Raw genomic sequence first — 27,011 nt, forward strand, 5'->3', positions numbered from 1 at the left:
ACAGGCCATTTATTGAGAACTATTCCTTCTTCCTTCCTTATTCTATACTCCCACCACCCTCTGAGTTAACTCATTCTCTTCTCCTTTTTATTCTCTGGAGATAATGTTGTTTTGGTTAGGACTGCCACCCCCCCCCCCCCCCACTCCCCATAGCTTTGGATTTGCACCAAATAAAAGAAAAATATGCCCAGATGCCTCATTTAGTTCAACAGTTCAAAATTTAAGAACCACTTAACTATGTGTAAAGTACATAGTGCTAGAGATACAAAGGAGCCAACATCCTATTAGGGGATAAATATGGTGTACAAGTAAATGGCAAGGTAATTTCAGTAGTAAGAGGGCACCTAAAACTTGGGCAGGGCGTGAGGTGGGAAATAAGGGAAAGCTTCTGAGCTGAGCCCTGAAGGAAGTTAGGGATTTAAAGATGTGAAGATGGGAGTGAATTCTGGACATGGACAAAAAGCCTGGGCTTAAAGAGATGGGAGTTTGACAGTCAAGTTAAAGAAACTGCTAGTAGGAAGCCAGACTGGAGGTTTTTAAATGTCATAGAATTTGAATTTTTTTTTAGTGCCAAGAGTGAAGGTTTTTAAGCAGAGTAATGAAATGGTCAGATTTATACTTTAGGAAATTTATTCTAGAGCTGTATGGAGGCTGAGTTGGATAGGAAAGAAAATGTAGTTGAGGGAATTCATTCAGAGACTGTTCCAGTAGTTTAGTTGTGAGAGGATAAGGACCTGAACTAAGATAGTGAGTAGAAAACAAGGGGCAGATGATGAAACATGTTACGAAGCTAATAGCTAATATTAGCAAGCCTTCAAAACTGATTGGATATTTGTGTGTCAGAAAGAGAGAAAAGGAAGTTGTAAGTTAGTAAACTTGTGTAAATGGAAGAATTATGCTACTCCCCAATATAAATAGGAAATTTTTGGGAAATATAATCAGTTCTGTTCCTGACATATTGAGACTGATGAGATATGCAGATGGAGATGTCTGGAAAGATTTGGTAGTGTAAGTCTGGAACTAGAGAAATTCAGGCCGAAATATATGTGTGCATATATGTGTAGGTATACACACACATATATATTCCAGCAGTCTTCCATGTAGAGATGATTGAACATGTATGTACGGGAACTGTTACAGATTACTGAAAGACTAGATGAGGGTCCAGTATAGGAACTTTAGGGTCTACCTATGTCAAGGAGATTTGTTGTGAGAGAAAAATCATAATTCTGCAAAGGAGATGAAAAGACCAAAAAGAAACATGAGAGAATAAGAAACCACAAAAAAGGCTCATTATTCCAGAAGATAGAGTAGTTTTGTATCATAAACTGCAGGATGCCATATAGAATAAGAGAAGGCCTTTTGGTTTAGCAGCTAAGAGATTGGTGATAATTTTGGAGAAAGCAGTATCAGTGGAATGGTGAGATAAGAAGACAGATTGTAAGGGTTTGAGAAATGAGTGGTTGATAAGCAGTGGAACCAGCTAATATGGACAGTCATTTCATAGGCATTTGTAAGTGAAAGGATGAAGAAGGTTATAGGGCAAAATTCCGTGTGATGTAGAGGAAAACATGGCTGAATTTGGAGTTTTAAGTTTGTCAAAGAAAAATATTAATACCAATAATGTACTCTGCAATTTAGGCTCAAGTCTCTGAGAAACAATTTAATTTATCATTAATCTCCATCTAAGTCTTTTTTTAGCTTGGTGAGGTTTGCCTAACCTAACATAGCCCTACTTCATGATTCTCTGCCCCCCCTCACTCCTGGACTATATTCCCCTTATTCTGGAGTTAAATAGTATCCTCTTCCCTTCTATTGTAGGCAGGACTTTAAAAGCCAATACTTTCTTAGTTCACATTTGATGTTGAGTCAAAATGAGGCACTTTATAAATTGCTGAACATTTAACAAAGGAGGGAGTTTACTTTGCCTTAACACAGCTAGGTGTTATCAAGAAGGATACAGCATCTTTAACCTTGTCTCCATATCTGGAAACACCTCTGGTCAGTTGGTCTTCAGGGTAGAGTGATGATATGGGCCAAGGAGTCCACATGGCTTGGACTTTTTATTGGTTCTGGACCAGGGAATAATATCAGAGAAGACAAGGCCAATCAGGTTTCTGTGTGGAGCAAGGTTCATCAGGGAAGCTGGGACTCAAGGAATTTGGGCAGGAGCAGGGCACATTGTGTGTGGAGAAAGCTGTATCAGGGTAGCAGGAGCTGTGCCCAGAAACTTATCTTATCACATCTTCAATGGTTATCTTAATCCTGTAGGTCTTAGTGCCTAAGTGGTAGCCATGGTGTGACCCAGACTATAATTAAGGTCTTAAGGAACTACCTCTAATCCATTTTTTTTTTTTAAAGAAGGAAAGGGCTTTTTAGAGAAAACCAGTATTTCCTAATATTTTAAATGAAACTAAAAACTTGCTTCCTCAAGTCACAACTTTGCTACATATAAGCCTTGTGACCATGGGCAAGGCCCTTTCCCTTTTTGTTGCTTTAGTTTTCTTATCTGGGGGTTGTGACAATGGCCTGGGACTCAAGGACTCTGCTCACTAGGACTAGGTTTGTTCCTAGGATATTTCTCTCCCTCCTCTAAGGAGGTAATTTTATCTCTTTGTCATGTTCTCAGCCCAGAAAAACTGGGAAGATATGTATAAAACTTAGGAATGGCACATGTCTAGGTCAGTCAGTTAACAATCAACAAACATTTATTAAATACTTAATATATGCTATTCACTGCCTTAAATACTGGGAATAGAAGCAGAATCATGAAGAAATATAATTGTTATCCTCAATTAGTTTACATTCTAATAGGGGAGACAATACATAAAAGGGAGCTAAAAAAAAGGGAAAGAGCGAGGGAAGGTCTGAGCTTGGCATACAGTCTTCTAGAGATGAGTCAGTAGGGCAATCTGGAGAATAATGAAGACCTCACTGGCCTAGACCTCTTTAAATTGGAGGTTCTGAGAAGAACCAGCCAATCAAGAAAGTAAGTGGATAGAACTGTCAAGGCCTGGAATGGAGAGGACCTGGGTTCAAATTTAGCCTCAGACACTCCTAGCTATGTATGACTCCCCGAGCAAGTCATTTAAACCTATTTGCCTAGCCCTTGCCTGTATGTCATAGAGTTGTTACTAAGAGAGTAAAGACTATTTAAAAAAAAAAAAAGATGATGATGAGACCTTAGAGGTCTAAAGTACTTTAGTTTGGAGTACTTCCAGGGTGAAGAGGTTTCAATGACAGTAGAGTACATCCTTTGGTGATGAGTTATAGGTATACCATGTAGAAAGAAGATTTCCCCAAATGTGAGTATCCCATTACCCCCACTAATTCTCTCACACAATATGGATCTCATGTATGGAACAACTTTTATTTCCTCCACTACAGAAAATGTTTAAGACCCAAAAGAATCATCAGAGCCCATAAACAAAAACAGAAACTTAAGAGTGCTCAAAATAGCCCCTTACACTCTTTCAGTGGGTGTACCTCCTTCTGTCAAGAGGATGCTTGACAAAAACCTCTCTTTCACTTTCCACTTATATTATCTGAGCAATTCATAGAAATAACATGGGGCGTTGGCAAGGAGGGAGAGATTCATTTCTGGTATTCTAAATTGAAATTTTGAACACATTTTTGTATTCTTCTTGCTGTTCTTCTTACTGACCTCTCATCTTTGTGCCTTCGAATGCACTGTCTCCTCACCTCTACCTCTTAGCATCTTAAGCTTTCTTTTTGTAGTTTTGCTCAAGTGCCTCCTTCTACATGAGGTCTCTTCCTGATTCCTCCAACACTAGTGGTGTTGCCAGGATCTTCCTCCTTTGTTTGTGACATAGTAGAGGCTTAAAAAATGGTAGAATTCTTTTTATGTATGGTGATTAAATTCTCTGATACCATTAATACTCAGTTATCAGTTAAATAGATTTGGGGGGGGGCTGTTCTGGAAACCTACCTAAAATCTAATTTGTGGGGAAATTTAACAGGTATTTAAGTTGCGTTTACTTATATGAATGTATTCCATCATATTAAAAACACTTATCATTCAAAGCAAAATTATCTTCCCATGTTAGCAAGATAAAAATACCTTAGTTTCTGTGTCCCCATCCAGGTAAAAATAAATGGAGTTAGAAAGCAATATCGCGAATCTAGAAAAATTGTCTTTGTCCTTTTTTTTGTTTCAGGATTATTGTGTCCTTTTTTTTAAAAACATTTTTTCACTTGGCCATATAGCTTACTACTTTATTTTCCACACTGTATCAGAAGGAACCCTATAAGTTATTCACTCCAACGAGAAATTACCAAAAAAAGACAGCTAGCCTACATTTGAAGATGCCTAGTGAGGGCAATTCATTAATCCCTGACTGGGGCATTTTGGGATAACTCTAGTTTTTAGGGAGCAGCCTTGACTCACTGTTTTTAGTTTTGCCTTTGGGGGCTAAACAGAATAAATTTTATCCTTTTTCTCCTTTATGGGCCTTCAAAAAATTAGACAACTGTCTTTATTTTCATGATAAATTTTAAAAATTTTGAACTTGACAAACCAACAAATGTGTATTTCCATGAATAAGAAAAAAGGATTGTATATGTAGTTGTGAATGTGTGCTACATTGGTTAGATATTTTCCTCCATAATTCTTCTACAGGCAAAATATCTGCAATTCTCTTAACCAGTCCTGATATAGGTTATAGCTATATTTTCATATAATATATATTTCCATGTTCAGGTAATAATATGACATATCATACATAAAATAGCAATCTCATGAAGAATATATAGTGGAAGTTGGTATGTTTTGCTCTATACTCAAGAGTCTTCTGCATTTTTTTCATGAGTCCCTTGTGGTTATCTTGGAGACTTGCTTTGCGGATAATGGTTCAGTCTTTCACAGTTGATCATTATATAATATTTCTGCCAATGTATGTACTGTTCTCCTGGTTCTGCTCATTTCACTTTGCATCAGTTCATATAAATCTTTCCAGATTGTTCTGAATTCATCTTGTTCATTCCTTATGGTGCAATAGTATTGTTTTTCAACCATATACCATTATTTGTTCATCCAATTCTCGAATGATGGACATCATTCAGTTTCCAATTCTTTGCCATTACAAAAAAAGCTGCTGAAAATATTTTGGCACAGGTAGGTCCCTTTCCCTTATCCAATCACTTTGGGATACAGACCTAGTAGTAGTATTGCTAGGTCAAAGGGAATGCATAGTTTTGTGGTCCTTTGAGTCTGGCTCTAGATTGCTCATTTTTGTCACATGACTATGGATAGTTTTAATTTCTTCCTCTGAGAACTACTTGTTCATATCCTTCCTTCCTTCCTTCCTTCCTTCCTTCCTTCCTTCCTTCCTTCCTTCCTTCTTTCCTTCCCTTTCTTCCTTCCTTCCTTCCCTCTTACTTACTCTCTTACTCTCGTTCTCTCTTTTCTTTCCTTCCCTTCCCTCCTACCCTCCCTCCCTTCTTGGAGTCAATACGGAGTGGTAAGGGCTAGGCAATGGGAGTTAAGTGGCTTGCCCAGGGTAACACAGCTAGGAAATGTCTGAGGCCTTTGATCATTTGTTGATTAGGGAATGTTTTGTATTCTTATAAATTTGACTCAGTTCTCTATATATTTGAGAAATGAGACTTTTGTCAAAGATACTTGTTATAAAATTCCCCTCTCCCCAATTTATTGTCCCCCTTCTAACCTTGGTTGCATTGGTTTTATTTGTGTAAAACCTTTTTAAATTTAACATAATGTTCTCTATGTCTTGTTTGGCCTTATATTCTTCCTTTATCCATAAATCTGACAGGTAAACTTTTCCATGTTCCTCTAATTTGTTTATGGTGTAACCTTTTATTTCTAGATCAAGTATCTATTTTGAATTTATCTTTGTGTATGGTGTGAGATATTGATTAATGCCTAATCTCTGCCATATTGCTTTCCAGTTTTCCGAGCAGTTTTTGTCAGTGAGTTCTTTCCTTAAAAGCTTGAATCTTTGGGTTTATCGAACACTAAATTGCTAAACTGTCATGTATTTATTACCTGATCTATTCTGCTGATTCACCACTTGATTTCTTAGTGCCAGATTATTTTGATGATTACTGCTTTATAATATAGTTTGATATCTGGTACAGCCAGAACTCCTTCCTTCATATTTTTTTCATTAATTCCCTTGATATTCTTGGCCTTTTGTTCTTTTAGATCAGGGGTTGGCAACCTTTTTGGCCGTAAGAGCCATAAACGCCACATTTTTTAAAATGTAATTTCGTGAGAGCCGTACAGTGCTCACAGTGCGCACTCCTGTAACAGCGCCTGAAAAAAATTTGACTTTATGGCTCCTGCAGGAAGAGCCATATCTGGCCCTCAAAAGAGCCAGATATGGCTCGAGAACCATACATTGCCGACCCCTGTTCTAGATGAACTTTTTGTTGTTGTTTTTTCCCTAGTTCTGTGAAATAATTTTTGGGTAATTGGATTGGTATGGCATAGTTAAAATTTTTTAAAATTTTTAAATCTTATTAATTAATTTAGAATATTTTTCCATGGTTACATGATAGGTAATTTAATTTAGTTAGGATCCTCATTTTCACTATATTGGTTTGGCTTCTTCATGATCAATTAATGTTTTTGTTTAGGTCTGACTTTATTTGTTTGAACAGTGTTTTGCAATTTTGTTCATATAGTTGCTGGGTTTGTTTTCATAGGTATACTCCCAGATATCTTACATTGTCTAGGATTATTTTGAATGGGATTTCCTTTCTATCTCTTGCTGTTGGATTTTGTTGATGGTAATTAGAAATGCTGATAATTTATGTGAGTAGGTAATAGCATAGGTTCTGTGGAGGCACAGTTACTGCTTTGATTAGAGTTCTTAAATTTTTTTAAAAGTTGTTTTTATTATTGTCATTATATGAATTGTCCTGGTTTAGCTCACATTGCTCACATTTCCTGAGATTTTTTGGAATCTAGTTACTCAGTAAACTTTGATTAAGCATCTTTTATGTGCCAGGGACTGGCACATAAGTGCTAACACATAAAATAATTTTTTGTGAATACAATACTATTCTTATAAATAATAATAACATTTATATAGCTCAGGTGCTAAGCACATTTGCAGTGATTTCATTTGATCCTCACAACAATTCTGGGAGGTCAATGCTGTTATTAACCTAATTTTACATATGTGCAAACCAAGGCAGACAAAGGTTAAGTGACTCGCCCAGGTTTACATGGCTAGTAAGTGTCTGAGATAGAAGAAAGCTCCCTAAAATTTCATATGTTGGATTGATATATGGAGAGAAATGTTGCATATGCTGAAATACTAGGTCCTCATTGCTAATCAATCCTTCATTACATTTTAATCTCAACTTTATTTATGCCTTTTGTTTTTATGTCACTTTAATTTCTGAATATATGCCTCTTATCCAATTAACTATGTCATGATAGATTTTGGACTAACTTCTCAGTTTAAAGTTTTCTGAGGCTTTTCTTTTCATCCATCCATCCATCCATTCATCTATCCATCCATCCATCCATTTATTTATTTTTATTTTTAGGGAAAATTTTCCATGGTTACATGATTCATGTTTTAACTTTCCCCTTCACCCCCGCTTCAACAGTCCCCTCCCCCCCAGTCGACGCACATTTCTACTGGTTTTAACATGTGTCATCATCGATCAAGACTTATTTCCATAATATTGATAGTTGCATTGGTGTGGTAGTTTCCAGTCTACATCCCCAATCATGTCCACATCAACCCATGTGTTCAAACAGTTGTTTTTCTTCTGTGTTTCCTCTCCTGTAGTTCTTCCTCTGCATGTGGAGAGTGTTCTTTTCCATAAATCCCTCAGAATTGTCCTGGGTCATTGCATTGCTGCTAGTACAGAAGTCCATTATATTCGATTTTACCACAATGTATTGGTCTCTGTGTACAATGTTCTTCTGGCTCTGCTCCTTTCACTCTGTATCAGTTCCTGGAGGTCATTCCAGTTCACATGGAATTCCTCCAGTTTATTATTCCTTGAGCACAATAGTATTCCATCACCAGCATATACCACAATTTGTTCAGCCATTCCCCAATCGAAGGGCATACCGTCATTTTCCAGTTTTTTGCCACCACAAAAAGCGTGGCTATAAATATTTTTGTATAAGTCTTTTTATCTATGATCTCTTTGGGGTACAAACCCAGCAATTGTATGGTTGGATCGAAGGGCAGGCAGTGTTTTAGAGCTCTTTGGGGATAGTTCCAAATTGCCATCAGAATGGTTGGATCAGTTCACAACTCCACCAGCAATGCATTAACCTCTATAGCTTTTCACTATCAAAATGTGGTGTTACAGTCCAATTTGTGAGATATTCTTTCACTTTCTCCTCAGATTTGGTTGTTTAAAAATTCCATCCTTCAGATACTAGAGTAATCTAAAATTTTATCATCTTGATTTTTTTCCACATCTCTTTTTTAAATCCTGCATTGCTTTATTGTTTTCTTACATTCTTGGTTCTTTGATTCTCTTATTTATTGCTTTTTGCTGAACTGTGCTTTATCTTTGCTTTAAAAATTATTGTAAATGTTTTTAAGCTTTGCGATTTCCTTAGTATCTCGTTCTTTGCTCCTTACTCCCTTCTTTTTGTTCCTTTAATATGCTTATTAAATATTGTTTTGCTCTTTGGCATTTATGGTTTCTGTTGCTATTTCAGCTTGTATTTCTTTAGGAGTTTTGTCTTATATTTTAAAATTTAAATAAATCCATAATCTTATTCATGAAACTCTTTCTGATTGCCACCCACAGATACCTTCATATGCTATCTAATTTTTATCCACAATCCTCACTAATATATGTATTAAATATATATATTACAGGTTACACATACACACACACACACACACACAGTACATTAGAGACAGGTGTCTCATTGGATAGAACACTTGACTCGGAGTCAGGAAGATCTGAATTCAAATTTGGCCTCAGATACTTATTATTTGTGTTAACTCTGGGTAAGTCACTTACTCTGTGTTTGTCTTAATCCCCTGGAGAAGGAAATGACAAACCATTCCAGTATCTTTGCCCCCAAAACTCCATCTGTCTGTTGTCCTGAAGAGTTGGACATGATTGAACAACCAAACAATATCATACTACATATATTTTATGGCTATAATATATATTAATTATGCAGGAGACTTTCCACTAAGTCTCGTTATAGTTTTGTGGTATTAATGCAAAACTGTTCTTGCTTTTGTTTCATTCATGAACTACACATCTTTCATTTCCCATCATCTTCTTATATTAAGTATACCTTTATTCTACCAGAGTTTTTCTTAAACTTGATCATAATCTGTTGGATAAATTTTATTTTGAACTTAGACATCAAATAAAATAGGGATTTCTAAAAGGACAGGACAGAAAAGCAGCATGGAGTCATTTCAAGTTTCTGAGCAATGGAGTAGAACATTTGTACTTGTCTACCAAAGTTGGATTAAAGGGGGAAGAATGATGGGAGATTGGAGGCTATGGTAGTATTATATATGAGAAAGAAGTAATGAAGACCTGAGCTAGAGTGGTGACAATGGAAATGATTAGAAGTAGTATATTCAAAAGACCAGGCAGAAGTAGGAAGCAACAAGACTGGACATATGGGGTGAAGAATAGGAAGTAGTCAAGGATCACTGAAGTTTTCATTCATTCATTAGTGGATAAACTGTGAATACCTTTTGACCCAGCAATGGCAGACTAAAACATAGTATATTAGAGATAAACAGAGGAAAAGTACCTATGGATAACTAAATAAATAATAGCAGAAGCTGAATAGAAGGGGAATAGTTACTCATTGTTTGGAGTTTTGTTGAACAAATTATGATATAAGAAATAAAGACTGGAAAGAATTTTGAAAAAATAAGATTTTTTATGCACTAATACAGAAGCAAGAGTACAATTTATATAAGGAAATAGCTGAAAATTTTGATAACACAGTGGTCAGTCTTGACTTTTAGAGTATCGGTCATGTGAAACATGCTTTCTGCACTTTGGCAGAGTTAGCAGTCTTTGGATTTGGAATGAGGCATGTATTTTCAAACAAAGCCAGTAGGTTAATTTCTTTCTCTTAATTTTACTTATTACTAGGAAAGGTACTTTTTAGGAGGAGAGTGCATCTTTGGGAAGTGACAATAATGTCATTTTAAAAACCTATGTAAAAATACTAAAACCTAGAAACTTGATGGGATTAAAAGAAAAAAAAATCTCTTTGCCCTTTTATTGTCTTTATCAGGTTTATTGTGATCAGAGTTTGGTTGACTTATTAAGTAATATAATGTAAACACTTAACAATTTTTAAAAATTTTTGTTTCAGGATCCATCAGTTACACAGGTGACTAGAAATATGCCACCAGGGCTTGATGAATATAATCCATTTTCTGATTCTAGAACGGTAAGAATATTCTTTACATTTTCACAAGTGGTTAGGTTGAAATTATCTAGGCATTATGCTTTCATTAAGAATTTATTCATTTAGCTGATTTGCTTAAACCAATATTATTTAGAACTTAAGATTTTTTTCAAACTGCGAGTGATGGAAACTAAGAAGTGATGTAAAGTTACTATCAAAATCTTAATGAAACATGAAGATTTTTTTCATGTTCAACTTATATATTCTTTTAAGTATTTGAATAAGTTCTTCAATTTATAGAGGTTTTATTGAAAGCTATGCCATCTTTGTGGTGATGTAGGGCAGTGATGGCCAACCTTTTAGAGATGGAGTGGTGGGCCTTTTCCCACCCCACCTCCCAGACTGAGTACCATGCTGCCACGCCCCCTCCCTCCTATACCCTACACAGGGGAGGGAGCCATTGAGCTGTTGGGCAGAGGAGGTGGGTCATGTGAGGAATTTCTTCAGCACATATGAAGAGGGGGAGAGGAGTGGTCAGAGTGCTCTGCTCCCCTCCACTCCAGCTCTGTCACCTGTAAGCCACCTACCTTGTCCCCTGTGCATTCCCATTGGGCTGCTGGGCAGAGGGGTGATGGATGTGAAAACATTTCTGCAGGTGTGGTGGAGAGGGAGAGGGGAGCAGCTCTGCCTGAGTCCCTCTTTCTAGTAACAAACTCTGGGGGGGAGGGCTGAGTGCCCACAGAGAACTCCTTGTGCGCCGTCTTAGGCATGTGTGTCATAGGTTTGCCATCACTGATCTAGGGTAATGCCTTTTTTACATAACAAGGATCCCTAGCCAGTGCTTCTGGGTCCCTTGACTCTGATAGATGTGCTTTTTGGTTTACCTTGTCTAAAATGGAGTTTACAGTTATATCTTTTTTCTTGGTAAGGATTTTAAATGGTCTCTGGCTATAAGTGACTTCAGGAGCTATCTAGCCTAATCCATCTTAGCATGTAGCATGGGTCATTGTAGTGCAATTAGAGCAGCACAAAAGTGGAATGAGTTGCTTTAAGAGGTGGAATATTCCTCTTTGGAGGCCTCTGATAAACCCTTTTTGGGTATATCACATATTACATTCAATATTTCCTTTGCCATATGGGTTAGACTAGCTGACTATTCAAGGTCATAGCCAGGGTCCACTTGATCTCTTTGTCAAGGAATACAATTACAACAAATTAAACAATTCCTATCACAGTTGTCTCTCTCTTCTCAGTTTGAAATCTATGTCACTGACAAAATTCAATCAGTTACTAAGTTTGGTCTCTAATTCCTGAGGTATTTTTAGCCCCTATCTTTTCCTTTCCTTTCCTGTTGCCAACACTGAAGTTCCCATTTCTATTACCCCTTACCTAACCTATAGCAGTGGATTTGTTTTTGTGGTGGCAAGGAATTGGAAACTAAATGGATGTCCCTCAATTGGGGAATGGCTAAGCAAACTGTGGTATATGATTGTGATGGAATACTATTGTGCTATAAGGAACAATGAACAAGGTAATTTCAGAAAGAGCTGGAAAGACCTATGTGAAATAAGCAGAACCAGGATAACATTATATACAGTAACTGAAATATTGTGGAATGATCAAATGTCACAGATTTTGCTATAACAGCATTACAATTATTCAGCACAATTCTGGGTGTCTTAAGAAAAAGAACGCTATCCACCTCCAGAGAAAGAACTGTTGGAGTAGAAATACAGATGAAAACATGATTTATCACTTGTTTATTTGGGTATATGTTTGGGGGTTTTGGTTTTATAAGATTATTTGCTTACAAAAATGAACAATATGGAAATATGTTTTGCATGATAATACACGTATAATCCAGATTGAATTGCTTGTCTGTGCTGAAAGGGGGGAGGGAGACAATATGGATCCTATAACTTTGGAAAACTTACGTGGAAATTTGTTAGTAAAATAAAACTTTTTTTAAAGCAGTGAATTAGTAGGATGTTTCTCTCTGTAGCCCCTATTTTATCCTCACTTCATGCAGAATACTCTTATCTGATTAATATTTCTACAAAACAGTTCTCTTTACTCTCCTATTGAAAATGCAATTGTGGTGTTAATCTTTTTAAAGCATAATTCTGATGATTGTTTTTGTTCGGAAATCTTTAGTGAATCCCCATTGCTTATAGAATAATAAACTTCACTGCCTAACATAGAAGGCCCTCTAGAGTCTGATTCTGGTCGTTCTTTTCTGGCTCTCTGATCCAGTACTTCTTTTATTCCTGCCAAACTTGGCAATTGAACATGCCCCATGCTTTTTTATTTTCCATATCTTTGCTCATGCTGCTCCATCTATCTTATATATGTTTCTTATCATCTCAGCTAGACTTACTGTAAGGGTTCAATACTATGTATTGATTCTGAGGCAGAAGAGCAGTAAGGGCTAGGCAATGGGGGTTAAGTGACATGCCCAGGATCACAGAGCTAGGAAGAGTCTGAGGCCAAATTTGAACCCATCTCTAGGCCTTGCTTTCAATCCATTGAGCCACCCAGCTGCTCCCCCCCTCCCCCCATATAATGTATTTTAACAAATTCAAGCTAAACAATGCGGCATCACAAATTTCTTCACTGGTTCCTCTTCTGAATCAAACTGTATGCTTAGAAAGTTCTAATATTTTTGGTTTTGTTTTCATTTATATTCAAAGTGTGTATAATATGCTTTACAGTGAAGGCCTGGTAATATAGTAAATGAATAATAAATATTTGTTGATTGAATTTCTTTGTTTCACTTCATATCTTTCTGTATTTCCTTCCATACAGTTTTCCAGCATGACAATATATAATTATATTTAATGTATAGTGACTTATGCAGTGGTTTTTCTAATCATTCTGATATACTCATTTTTGCTATTTATAAGCGAAACAACAATATTTTGGAGAAGGTATAAATAGACCCTTTTTCCTTTGGTCATTTCTTTATGGTTTAGTCCCAGAAAAGAGATCACCTAGGTCAAAGGTCATGTTGAGTTTTGTGACAATTTATACTCTCAGCATATAGTAAGTATACTATTGTAGTATGCTTTGCTTTCTCCAAAGTGTATACCATTTCTTAGAACCTGCTTGGGAAAACTCATGTTCATGAGCTCCTTTATATTTTTTTCTCTCTGCAAATCTTCAAACCAGCTATGATTAATCCTATGAATGATAGAATTTGTGAGCTCTTGAGTGACTAGAGTAGCCTTCTAGTTTAACCCAAATGCAAAAGGAAGAAATATCCATTCACATACTCAAAAAGGAGGTCATTAGAGGACTCCAAAGAAGAGGACTACTTCACCTTTTAAAATAATTCATTTCACTTTTGTTGTACTGCTTTAATTGTTGGGGCACTTTTCCTGATAGCATCTAAATTTAACTCTTTGCAACTTCTACTTATTGCCCCTGCTTCTGCCTTCTGGGTCAAGCTAATCACTCCTCTATATGATAGCCTTCAGATACTTGAAGGATGGCAATAAAATCTTTTCTGAATTTCTTTTCTCCAGACCATATATAAATATACCAAATTCCTTTGACTGGACCTCATATATATCATGTTCTCAAGACTCTTCACAATCCTGGCTGCCTTTCTCTTGACACTTTCTAGCTTATCAGTGCACATCTTAAACAATAAAGTCTAGAACTGAATTGTCATATTCTACATCAGGGGTCGGCAACCTTTTTGGCCGTGAGAGCCATAAATGCCACATTTTTTAAAATGTAATTTCGTGAGAGCCGTACAGTGCTCACAGTGCGCGCTCCTGTAACAGCGCCTGAAAAAAAATTGACTTAATGGCTCTTGCAGAAAGAGCCATATGTTGCCGACCCCTGGTTTAGATGATTACTGAGTATAGAGTACAGTAAGAGTATTACCTCTTTATTTCTTGTAAGCTCTTCTTCTCTAAATGTAACCCAAAATTGAATTCTTTTTTTTTTTTTTTTTACACCCCCTGACATTATACCGTTGATTTGGTGATCTTGATGATCACTAAAACCTCCAGTTTTTTTTTTCAGGGTGATTGCTATTAATCTATGTCCTCATCCTGTCCTTGTGAAGTTAATGTTTTTGTTCTTCAGCCTAAGGCTACATTTTTCTCTTGAATTTCATAGCATAAGATTAAAATTAACATCAAATAACTCCAAGTATTATATTTTATAATATTTATTAATAATCACTTGAAATGTGAAGGAAATAAAAATGACAAAAGTAAAGCCTGAGTAAAGAGAAGTTTTCCCCAATGACGTTCGTGGGAGAAGAGAGCACAAGGGCAGGGTTACAGAAACATTATCTCCAAAACGTAAGGACGTAATGTGAGGACAAAAGTGGGATTCTGGGAAATGGAGTCCTGGAGTACAAAATTCTAATTACACAATAGTGTTAGATTCAGCCCAATGTTCAAGCCTGTCACAATCCTTTTGGATCCCAACATTGTCATTCATTTTGTTGGCTGTCCCTACCAGCTTTTTGTCATTTGCAGATTTGATAAGGATGTCATCCATGCCTTTATCCAAATTATTGATAAGATTTGTTAAGCAACACAGAGCCAAACACAGAGCTTGTGGAACTCCACCAGAAACCACAATTTATTCTTTAAACAATATTTCTGTTGCTGTATATAATGTTCTCTTGAGTCTGCTCATTTCACTCATAATTTCAGGTAGGTCTTTCAGTGAAATTTCATTACTTGTTGACATTGACCCATTTATAATTATTTTTTGATTCAGCTAATCCAGTCATTGATAAATCTAATTACATTACTGCCTAAGCCATATTTCTCTGTCTTCTTCACAGGAATAATATGAAATACTTTATAGAAAGCTTTGATAAACATATCAGCAGCATTCCCTTCATCTGTTTGCTTAGTAATTCTATCAAAATAGGAAACGATGTTATTTCACCATGATCTGTTTTTGATGAAGCTGTGCATCAAAAACTTTGATGAAGTTGTGCTGGCTTTTTGCCATGATTGCTTCCTTTTCTAGATATTTGACAACAATTTCTTTAATGATCCATTTAAAAATTATCCCAGAAATCGAAGTCATATTCATTGGCATCATAGTAATATTAAAAAAATCACTTAAAAATATAAATACAAGATAAATAGTAACATTCTTGTGACTTATTTGCTAAAATTACCAACCCCATGCCCTCTACCAGGCAGGTCTGAGCCTTTGTTTCTAAAAGAGTTTTTAAAGGGTTAGTTAAGTAGACAGTGATTGAAAGTGTAATAATGAGAGCCAGCAACTAATGTTATAATAGAGGGGAGATAGAGAAAGTCTATGAAGTGAGACTCTCTTTTAGCTCTCCCCTCCTGCCAAATATATACTGGGAGACTTCAAGGGGGTGTCACCCTGAAACTGGGTGACCTGGATGGTCTTGCTGCCCCACAGGAATTGGGGGCGAGGCTTCCCTATAAGATGAGGTATGTGGTACCCCAGTCCAATTCTGAATGAGGGTGGGGTTCACACAAGCCTCACCTGAGGTCAGTCATCTTCACAGCAGGTGGTCTGGCTCCAAGATGGAGGCAGCTATTCCAAGCTGTGGATCCCCTCTCCCTAGCTGTCTCTCAGGCACTCTGGAATGCTACCTACCTAATGAATGGCTTTTATTATTCACAATTCAAGGATTGGGGAAAGGGGTGAAGGTCAGAGGGATTTGGGATGTCCTCTTCTCTATTTCTATGGAGTCTGTTGCTTAGGTGGAAACCTTAATGGCTCCCACTCCTAAGCTTCTTCACCACCCCTTCTTCTGTTTCTATTTCTAGTTTTGTTTTTCTATCCTTTTTCTATAATTGTAAGTTAGACTGGAAATGGTCTCTCAGCAAGGTTGGGTGATGGGTGAAGGAGACTAGGAGATTGATCCCAAAATGGAGTCCAAAACTTAGCTGACTCGATGTTTGAAGTCTTGATGGGTGAGATCAGGCTTTGATCAGGGAATCAGGGTTTCAATTTCCAAAGAAAGATCCTCAGGAAGCCCTCAGGACTGGATCTGAGCTGGGATGTTTTCCTCTTCTCTCCTCCCAGTCTCCCGCCAGAAGCCCTCTGCTCTCCTTCTTCCTCCAGAGAATTACCCAGAATTCTCTCTGGTCTCAACTGTCACCAACTGTCAGTCTCTGGCTCCATTTGTCTCATCCTCCTTGCTCAAATCCCATCCTTACAAAAGTGATTCAAAACTATTTCTAGGGAGACTGAGTGAGCTAAGCTCTGTGCATATATACTCATATTTGTACCCCAGATGTTCACGAATTAAAAATATGCACTTTACATTCTGATAGGCAACTAAGAGATCTAGTGGACCTGGAGTCAGAAAGATGAGTTCAAATCCAATATCAAACATATACTAGTTGTGTAATCCTTGAGGCCAATCACTTAATCTCCTCCTGTACATACCTCAAAGTGTTGTGAGGATAAAATGAGATAATGTATATAAAGTGCTTTTCAGACTTTAAAAGATGCTATATGATTGTTGGTTATTATACTGTTATCATTATTCTGGGTCATATTACTTTGAGTACAAAAATATTTTCCCAATAGGAAAGTAAGATTGTAATTAAAACTTTTTTAAGTACATAATGTCTGATTGTTTATTTTTATAAAAACAATTAGACTAAAAAACCAAACAAAACATATTCAAGTTATGAATACAGCAGATTATTTCCTAATTATCAGGAATATTGCATATTTACATTTTTCTTCTAAGTTTTCAATTCATTTTTTAAAACTAACACTTTTAAAATGAATCCTTAAATTTGGCCTATTCTTATATCTCTTTATTTTCATTAGGCACCACCAGGAAATGTGAAAATGCCTAATGTACCTAGTACACAACCAGCGATAATGAAGCCAACAGAAGAAGCCCCAACTTATACACAAATTGCGAAGGTTAGTTCATGATAACAGAGGAAATTCTTTGCATTTTTTTCTGACTAGTGTCATACTTGTTCGTTTTAAAATGGTTTAGTTTGGTTAATCTTTGTGACTCGTGTATTGGACAACATAGGTGATGTAAGACACAAACTCTATGTAACTTAGGTCTCTCTTTCCCCTGAGGGGGAACAAACATCAGGGGGCACAGTGATACAGACCCATAGAGACCACTGTCCCACTTTCCAAGAACATGAAAATAATTGAGAGATATGATGCCTTTAAAGTCAAGATAATTTTTAATAAGTAATGACATATATGTGCCTGTAGAACAAATCAGCCTATTGCTAAGGATCTCAGTTCAAAAGTAGCAAAGAGTTGATTAAATAATTTTCTAGAGAGGGGCCTGCAAGGGGCCAATCCAGGTTGCGATTTGGGGTAGTATGGACAGAAACTTCTCTGGAAATGAGGATTGATGGATTCCCTGGTGTAAGGAGGAGGAGCAGAAACTCTGTGCATATTTTTTTTGGTGCAATAACACATCTTTTAGAATGATAAATAACCATGAAATATTCAGGTTCCCAAATAATCCAAAGAGGATATAAAAATCAACACCAGCAGGTTCCTCATCAAGGTAAAATGTAATAGTAAACAGTTCTAAAATACCCCATGCCAACAGAGGTCATGAGTGGATCAGAGATAGCAAGTGTGGGACCTAGACATATTTTTGAGAAACACAAGGACATTTGGCTAGCTCATCCCAGAGATAGTGAGAGTTGGTATGAAATGAACCATTGGTTAGTGGGACTTTAGTCTAATCAATATCCCAAGACTGAGAAAGCTGGTTTTCATAGTTACCTGAGTTAAGCTGGTTAGATCATGCTTTTCAAAGACAATTTCTTAAAGTTATTCTGGGTCCCAAAGACAATTAATTTTTTTAAATCACTCTGGGTACACATCTTTTATCACCCACATAATAGGTCAACTTGAGCATATCAAGATAATTATCCAGATACTTTACATGGTAATCTTTTGGACAACCATACTACTAGCCTTCCTGATTTCTTCATTGTTGAATACACATAACTTACCTTGTGGATTTAAAGGCTTTTTATTATTGCAGATCACTTGTTGGCACATAATATTAATATTGTAATAGTGGTGAAATGAAGGAAGATACTGCTTAGGGAAGAGGATTAAGCGACTATGTAGCCACAAACTGGCTGACTGTCAAAAGGGAATCGTGGTGAAAGTCAAAATGGGTAAAAGTTTGACACACTGACTAGGACACTATATGATAAATCAATAAAAGTCTACAAATCCTTCCCTATGCCCTTGTGGACATAATAACATATTTAGATTTCTTCACAGCAGTAACCTCCACTTCAATAACTATTTAGTCAGATTTAGGAAGGTTTTTTTCTTCTACTCAGGAAGTCCAAGTAGAGCCAGCCTCTCTATAAGTATGTGTTTTCTGAAACTATGGTATTTTAAAAATATAATCCTTTATTTGGGAAAAAGTAAATGAATTAAAAATGCTAAATTTCTATCTTGTGGTGTAGATGTGTAGTTGGAAAATATTTTGGAAAATGTTTTCATTTGAGCGTTCTATCAGCATTCTTAATTGTTGTGGCCTTTTTCTTCAGGAACATGCCTTGGCTCAAGCTGAACTGCTTAAACGTCAAGAAGAGCTAGAAAGAAAAGCAGCAGAGTTAGATCGCCGAGAAAGAGAAATGCAGAGCCTCAATCAGCATGGTGGTATGTATCAGAACTGTTCAGAAATTTTAAAGCAAATTTGAAAATTGCATATACAGTGTTTTACTCTTTTGGTTTGTATATTACCGAGGCCATGACTTAGCTCTTAGGGAATATATACCTTGGAGATTCCTTACTTAGATTTCAGCTTTGGCTTTTAAAAATTGGCTTTAGAGAACTTTTGGGGTAGATTATCCAGACTAAGGAAGACAGACATTTTTCCAGAATCCCATATTTTAGCTCATAGTTAATAACATATTTTTTGCTCAGTATTTGTTTTGTGACTGCTTTTTGAGCAATATGAGAAAGTCTCCTGTGATGATTCTAGTGTATAGTTGAAATGTTTAACAATACCAAGTTAAGAAAAAAGAGTAGAACTTTATATTTGCTATCAAATATCTTTACAATGCCTTTTCAAGACATCAGTGGGAGTTTCTCTTGTCAGTTCAGAACATATTTTTAGGAAGGCTGAAAGTGTAGAGTAGATTCAAGATGGCAGAGTAAGAGGTAGAATTTTTTGCCTTAGTTCCTTCACAGCCTTTTTCCATAATGACCTAAAAGTGTACCAAGATGAATTCTGATCAAGAAAGCCCCCCAAAAGCCATATGAGTCAGTGTGGCTACTTGACTGGGGACTGAGCAGGAGCATAGCATAGAAGGAGGAGTACAATAGTGAGTAGCAACTTGGCATCAGTAATGGGGCTGAACACTAGGCCAGAAAGAGATGCCAGGGACCCCTATATGAACATTAGGAGCATGAACAATTGATATCTAGTACTTCTGTACTCATCTTGTTCTGGGTCACAATTCCAGGGTGGAGGGGAGTGGTTATTGGTTGTGAGGCAGAAGGGGGCCCTACTTGTGTAAAGAGCAAAGAAGTTGTTCCTGAAATAGCTTGAGAGAGAGAGAGAGAGAGAGAGAGAGAGAGAGAGAGAGAGAGAGAGAGAGAGAGAGAGAGCGCTCAATTCTAATTCTTATTCCTGCACATAAGTCTGTAGTGGAATAAACCACAACAAAGGAGATAAAAAAGTTCTCCAGTGCATTCCAAGGAGAAGTCAGAAGTTCATTTGCTCTGAACTTGACAAACTATCTGGCAGGCTAAAGGTGATTGAATCCAGCAGTAGTTTATTGAAACTGAACCACACACAAACTCAGGCCCAAATTGGGCCAAGAACTTTCAGAGCTCAGACCAGGAGGAAAGTTTCAAGAGATCATACCCTCTTGGAAACACTGAACACTTACAGGTCCCCAACACTCATATAAAGTCCAGAGTCAAGAAGTTGAATGGAAACAAGAGCAAATAAGAACTTGACCATAAAAAGCTACTATGGTGGCATGGAAGCTCAAGACACAAATGGAAAATACAGTGATTTTAAAACATGTACAAAGAAAGTTTAAGAAAATAATGCATATTGGACCCAAGTCCAATAAGAATTCCTACAAGAGTTTTTTTTTTTCTGAAGAGCAAAAAAAGATGATTTAATAATCAAATAAGAGTAATAGAGGAAAAATTAGAAAAGAAATTGTTGTGTGATAAAATTATGAAAACAGCTTGGTTAAAAAAAAAGGCATAAAGCTTCATTGAAGAAAATAACTTCTTAAGAAGCAGAATTGGTCAAAAGGAAGCCAATGTTTCCAAAGACTGAAAAAAATAGAAGAAAATGTGAAATATCACATAGTAAAGAAAACTGACTTGGAAAATTGATCAAGTAGCTTAATTTAATAATAAAACCAATGAACCAAAAAAGAGCCTAATCATTATATTTCAAGAACTTATAAAACTACCCAGAACCAGAGAGAAAACCAGGCATTTAAAGAGTGTATCAACTATTTCCAGAATGATGCTTCAAAATGAAAATTCAGGAATAATGTGGATAGAATCCAGAACTCACAGGTCAAGAAGGAAATATTGCAAACAGCAATACTAAGAAGTCAGAATCAGACTAATGCATTGATGGTGGAGTTGTGAATTGATCCAACCATTCTGGAAGGCAATTAGGAATTATGCCCAAAGAGTTTTAAAAGAATCCATCTCTTTTGATCCAGCAATACCACTACCAGGTTTGTGTCCCAAAGAGATGAATAAACAAATGGGAAAGGTTCTGTTTTTACAAAAATATTTATAGTTGCGCTTTTTGTGGTAGCAAAACTTTGAAAAATGAGGGGCTGTCCCTCAATTAGAGAATAGCTGAAAAAATTGTAGTACATGATAATGATGGAATACTATTGTGCTGTAAGGAATGATGAACTACTTGATTTCTATAAGAACTGGAAAGGCCTCCATGAACTGATGCAGAGTGAAATGAGCAGAACCTGGAGAACATTGTACACATTAACTAAAACACTGTGGGACAATCAAATGTGATTGACTTTGCTGCTAATAGCAATGCAGTGATCCAGGACAATTCTGAGGGACTTATGAGAAAGAATGTTATCCATAGCTAGAGACAGAACTGTGGGAGTAGAAATCCAGAAGAAAAATATGATTTATCACTTATTTATATTGAGTATATGATTTGGGGTTTAGGTTTTATAAGATTATTCGTTTGTAAAAATGAATAATTTAGAAATAGGTTTTGAGTGGTAATACATGTATAACACAGTGGAATTGCTTGTCAGCTCTAGGAGAGGGGAGGGAGAGAACATGAACCATGTAGCCATGGATTATAACCAAGAATAATCCCACTCAGCAAAACTCAACAGAATTCTTCAGGGGAAAACATAGGTATGAATGCAATAAAGGATTTTCTGGCATTTCTGATGAAAAGACCAGATCTAAATAGAAAATTTTGTATTAAAATACAAGTCTCAAAAAAGTATAAAGAGGTAAATACAAATCACAAGGGACTAAAGGTAGGTCAAATTGGAAGGCATGGGTGTGATTCTGTTATTTTGAGATGATCTCAAAAGAAGATTAGAAAGATGAGAAAGAGATGCACTGGAACAAGGGGAAAGAAAGTAGAAGGAAGAAGATTATCTCACATAAATGAAGTACACAGTAGAGGGGAAGATAGGGGAGAACTGGTAACACTTGAATCTCACCCTCATCTGAAATCATACATTCACTTGGAGTTGGATACAGAAATGAATTTTACCCAACAAGGTAATGGAAGGAGGATAAGGATTATAGAGAAAGGAGGAAGAAGGATAATAGGGTGGGTAGGTTAGGGGAGACATGGTTAAAAGCAAAACAGACTCTTTAGGACTAGAGACAAAGTCATAAAAGAGAAGGATAAATTTAAGAAAATAGGATAGAGGGAAACATAATTAAGAATCCTAACAGTGAATGTAAATGGGCTCTTTTCACCAAACCAGTTGTACTGAAGATACCTAGTCAACAAGCAGTGCCTACTATATCACTTTTACTTTGCTGAGTCTATGTATAATTGAGCAAACAGCTTCTTTTCAAAGAATTTGCTCTCTAATGGTGAAGATTATATGTAAGGAATTATGTACTAACAAGATACACACACACACACACACACACGTTAAATTAGAGATTACCTCTGAGGGGAGGCACTAGAATAAAGGGAGATGAAAAGGTTTCTTACATAAAATGGGATTTTGAGATTTAAAGGAAGCCAGGAGACAGAGATGTTTCAATCAGTTATAGGAGGTTTATAGTCTTATGCTAATGAATGCAGTAATGTCATTTATGACTTCACATGTTTTGTAGACTAGGGAAGGTTAGACTCTTCAGTGAGCCAAATGGATCTCTTTGATGAAATAAGAATAACAAGTGGTATAGTTTTAAAATTACTTATTTCTTTCATTTGCAGGCAGAAAAAATAATTGGCCACCTCTTCCTGGGAATTTTCCAGTGGGACCTTGTTTCTATCAGGATTTTTCTGTAGATATCCCTGTAGAATTTCAGAAGACAGTAAAGATTATGTACTACTTGTGGATGTGTGAGTATAGAATCAACCATATAATTCGTATACACTTTCCATTATGGCATCAAAATCAAAATCAAAAAAACATTTCTATTTTAAAACTCAAGTTACAAAGTTATTATTACTAAAATTTTTTCCTTTTTAAAAGACCAAATTGCAGTTTCAGACCCAAGACATACTGATGTAGTTTAAAGTTGTAAATACAAATGATAACAAATGCCCTCTCCAGAGAGAACTATTTTTATTTAAGCATTTGTTTTACCTTAGGGGGAAGAACAGTGAGAAATACTTGAATTCTTTTGAGGAAAAATGTGTATAGAACTGCCCTAATATATGATAGGTGATCTTTTTGTAATAGTTCTTGCTACTTTCAGAACATTTTCTTTCTGCAGTGGTTGTTTTTAAAAATAATAACATTAAAAATAGCATATGGTATTATTTTTATTCAGAAGAAAGCAGAGTTATTTTTGTATCTGTTAAATGTAGGTATCTTGACTTCTTTCAACGACAGCAGAATATTTTACTGTGGAATAAACTGAATTTTTTACCATATTTTCTAGGTAATTTTTACTCTAGTCAGATGCTAAATAATTTTTTTTTTGAAAAGTAAATATATTATCATTAGTGGGAAAAGTGCCTTTTATTAGAGCTTCCATTTTTCTGTCAGAGGTGCTCAGATACATTTCCAAAATAATTACAATACAAAATTTCAAGAAGAAGTAATGCTTTTATTAGGATGGTTAACCCTTCCAGTGATTGAGATTGTAATTCCTTCATTAGTTGTATACTCTCCTCTACTTTTCTCCAAAGAAGAATCTGTTATTTGGTGATGAGTCTTTCTGAATTTAGTTTAATTGGTCCTTAGATTAAGGGTACATATTTGCTGCTGAATGTATATGTGAAGTCTTTTCATCCTGGTAGGACCTGCCAAGTTTGTGCTTACTTGGTATAACTTTTAGGAACCTAGGGATGAGACCATTGGTGAAGGTCTTCATTGAAAGAATTATATAGCTCATATATCATACTCTTTTTAATTGTAGCTCCACATTGCACTATATGCTACAGAATTCCCAGTTGGGTTCTATTCAGCCCTAAAAAAAATTTTTTTTAAATTAGAAAACCCATACTTTCTATCTCAGTAACAATTCTAAGACAGAAGAACAAGGCTAAACAAATGGGGTTAAGTGACTTGCTCAGGGTCACATAGGTAGGAAATGTTTGAAACCCAGATTTGAACTCCAGTCCTCTTAATTCCAAGTCTGGTGCTTTACATTGTGCTACCTAGTTGCCCTGCTTCTATTCAGTCTTGATACTGGTTGATATTTGATATCAGCCAGGATCTCATTGAGTACCACTACTAGTAGGCAATAGGGAGAAGGTGGTATTTTGTACACTAGATGGAATATTTTCCCTCTAATTGAACAACAGAACTTAAGTTCATATATTATTTTTTGTAGGGCCATATTTATTTCTTCATAGGTTGTAATATTGGCAGATAAGGTTTATTTGTTCTTTAAGTGTATATAAAGACTCCCCTTCCCCCCTCCCTCCGAAATGTGAGGCCACAATTCCTGCTTGATACAATAGTCACATTGTTTATTTAAATGAAGCCTTTATGGATGTGAAAGGAAGAAAGTTTGAATCTTTTGACTCTTATGCCAAAGACTTAAGACTATTATTATTTTAAGTCTCTTGTAGATGTTTTATTTCCTGTGTTCAGTTTTTACCTTCAACATTTTTGTTCATTTTAATTAAAGATTTCACACGTGTCCACTCACCCTCATATAAGCATATTTTATTAAAGAAGTATAATTTTGCTGTGGAAGAAATTTACCTTACATGTTTTGCATTCTCTGCCTTAATGAATGTCTTGCCATCATCTGAAGAATGTTATTTTATAACAAAGTTAATGTGATATATAGAGAAAAAAGTAGCTGTGAAGAAGCAGGTGGTTTTTCCACAGAAATTGAACAACTGTTTGTATTTTTCTTATGATGGAAGAGAATATACTGGGTAGCTTTCCCAGCCCCATTCTCAACACACCTGTAAACTTGACTGTGAACTCAGGGAAAACAAAGATTCCATTTCTGGTTCTGACTTTTGAAAAATTGTGACTCAGATCCAGTCCTTTGTGGTAAAGAGAATCCTTTGCTTTAATATTTCATTTTTTTCCCACTATTACACATTGCCTTCTAGGGAGACGAATATGTTGGTGAATGAAAAAGCAGTTATTAAGCTCTTCGTATACACCATACTCTGGAGATACAGATACAAAAGCAAAATTAGATCCTGCCCTCTGGGAGCTTTTTTTCTAAGGGGGAACAGAATGCTCAAAAGGGTGGCCTGGGAGAAGCAGTTTAGTCTTAAATTTTGGGGGTGATGAGTGGAGTCTTTGGGAAGTAGATTGACACACCCCTTTTAGGAATAATGGCTGAATTGATTCAATCCTGCTTCCAGAACTGATTTGGGATGGGGCTAGGGAGGGGCAAAAGATAGATAACTGTAGAAGATGAATGGGAGAAGAGGAAGTGAAGTACAAAAGAAAGTTGTTTTGTCTTCTTTATATTTATCAATAAGCAGTGTGGCATATTTGATTGTTTGAATGAACTGAGAAATCTGGATTCAGGTTTCACTTTTGGATAGTATGTTTTTTGACCTAGGGCAAGTCATTTATTTAACCCCTTTAAGTCTCAGATGACTATAGACATTATAGATGACCTGTGATCTTCATTGATGGAAGCAATTCTCACTAACTTATATGTCAATGTATTACTGAGATTATACTGAAGTATAGGGATTACTGAAATATTTTTCCAGCATCTCCGCATTGGAATTGAACAAACAATTGTATGCTTTTTTCACTTCTGTGAAAGGAGGGAATTTGATCATATTTTAAAAAAAAACTACAGATGGGTTGGGATTAGACTGTAAAAGAACTGTCTTATAATATGCCCTTAAGACTTGATTGACCACAAAATTTTAAATCTTAAACTGAATCAAAGTGGGGCAGGGGTGGAGTTAAAGAATTTAATTATGTATAGATTTTTTCTGGAATATAAGAATCTCATGCTAAAAAGTAATAAACACTTAATACTTTGGAGTAATTTTCTAAATGGTGTTCTAGCAGTAAGAGGTGGCTGAATCATGTACATAGCCTATATGGTCTTCTGCTATACAATTTTTTGTTCCAGCAAAAATTTTTTAATTTTTTTAATGGGAGGCAACATGAACATGGAATCAGGAGGGACCTGTGTTGCAATCCTTTTTAAATACTTAACCAGTTTGTGAACATAGGCAGTCACTTAACAACTCCTGGCTTCATTTCACTTATCTCTAACATGAGATAATATTAATAATCACTGTAGAACCTATCTCAAAGTTGTCATGAAGAGAGGTAATTTGTGTAATGTTCTTTGTAAATCTTGGACTATTTTGTAAATGTCTTTGATAGTATAACCTAGCTTTCTTGAAATTTCCAGTTTTTAAGATGACAGATTAGTTTAGTTTTTATGTAGCATTATATGTTAGAATCATGAAATCATAGAATTGGAAGAAAACTTAGAAGCCAGTTCATGCTTTCATTTTGTAAAAACTAAATTCAGTCCAAAGTGATGCCCTTAACCTGACTATGGTCACATCTATGCTTAGCATCACAGAGTCTAGACTGGAGCTCAGGTTTTTTAGATTTGTACTTCAGATTTTTCCATTTACTAGTATTTTGCTTACCGTTTTATGCTTAGAAAAAAAAAGCATATTATAACTCTTGTTTTTATCTTTAGTATATACATAGTATACAAAGTATTTAATATTCACAATAGTGAGAGGCAGCACAATGTAGTGGATACACATATTTTAGAAAGACTTGGATTCGATTGTCACCACTGATACACATTGGCTTTGTGACATAGGGCAAGTGATTTAACTTCTCAGTGGTGCTGACAGTGCTCTAAGACTTTTACGTTGTAGAATAGTTGGCCAATTTGCATTGGTTAAGGGAATTTCCACATGTCAGTAGAATCATAGGTTTGGTCCAAAAATATTTTTCTTAAAAATTTTTTTAAATGTACAGTTTAAAAGGTCAAAAATGACCTTTAAATTTTGATGTGAGAGTATTTTGAT

At 36.0% G+C, this 27,011-nt stretch overlaps 1 protein-coding gene across 3 annotated transcripts in view; it reads left to right on the top strand.

The window, feature by feature from the left end:
- Positions 1 to 27,011, top strand: part of SCAMP1 (secretory carrier membrane protein 1) — a 100,576-nt gene that overhangs the window by 31,106 nt on the left and 42,459 nt on the right. The window contains exons 2-5 of one of the 3 annotated variants that reach the window (XM_044663220.1): positions 10,328 to 10,405; positions 17,165 to 17,263; positions 18,892 to 19,003; positions 22,779 to 22,907. In XM_044663220.1, coding sequence (XP_044519155.1) covers positions 10,328 to 10,405; positions 17,165 to 17,263; positions 18,892 to 19,003; positions 22,779 to 22,907 — 418 coding nt within the window. The remainder of the gene's footprint in view (positions 1 to 10,327; positions 10,406 to 17,164; positions 17,264 to 18,891; positions 19,004 to 22,778; positions 22,908 to 27,011) is intronic. The other 2 variants (XM_044663228.1, XM_044663237.1) reach the window with 2 other exon arrangements.

The sequence above is a fragment of the Gracilinanus agilis genome, chromosome 1 (genome assembly GCF_016433145.1).
Source record: "Gracilinanus agilis isolate LMUSP501 chromosome 1, AgileGrace, whole genome shotgun sequence".
Lineage (NCBI taxonomy): Eukaryota > Metazoa > Chordata > Mammalia > Didelphimorphia > Didelphidae > Gracilinanus > Gracilinanus agilis.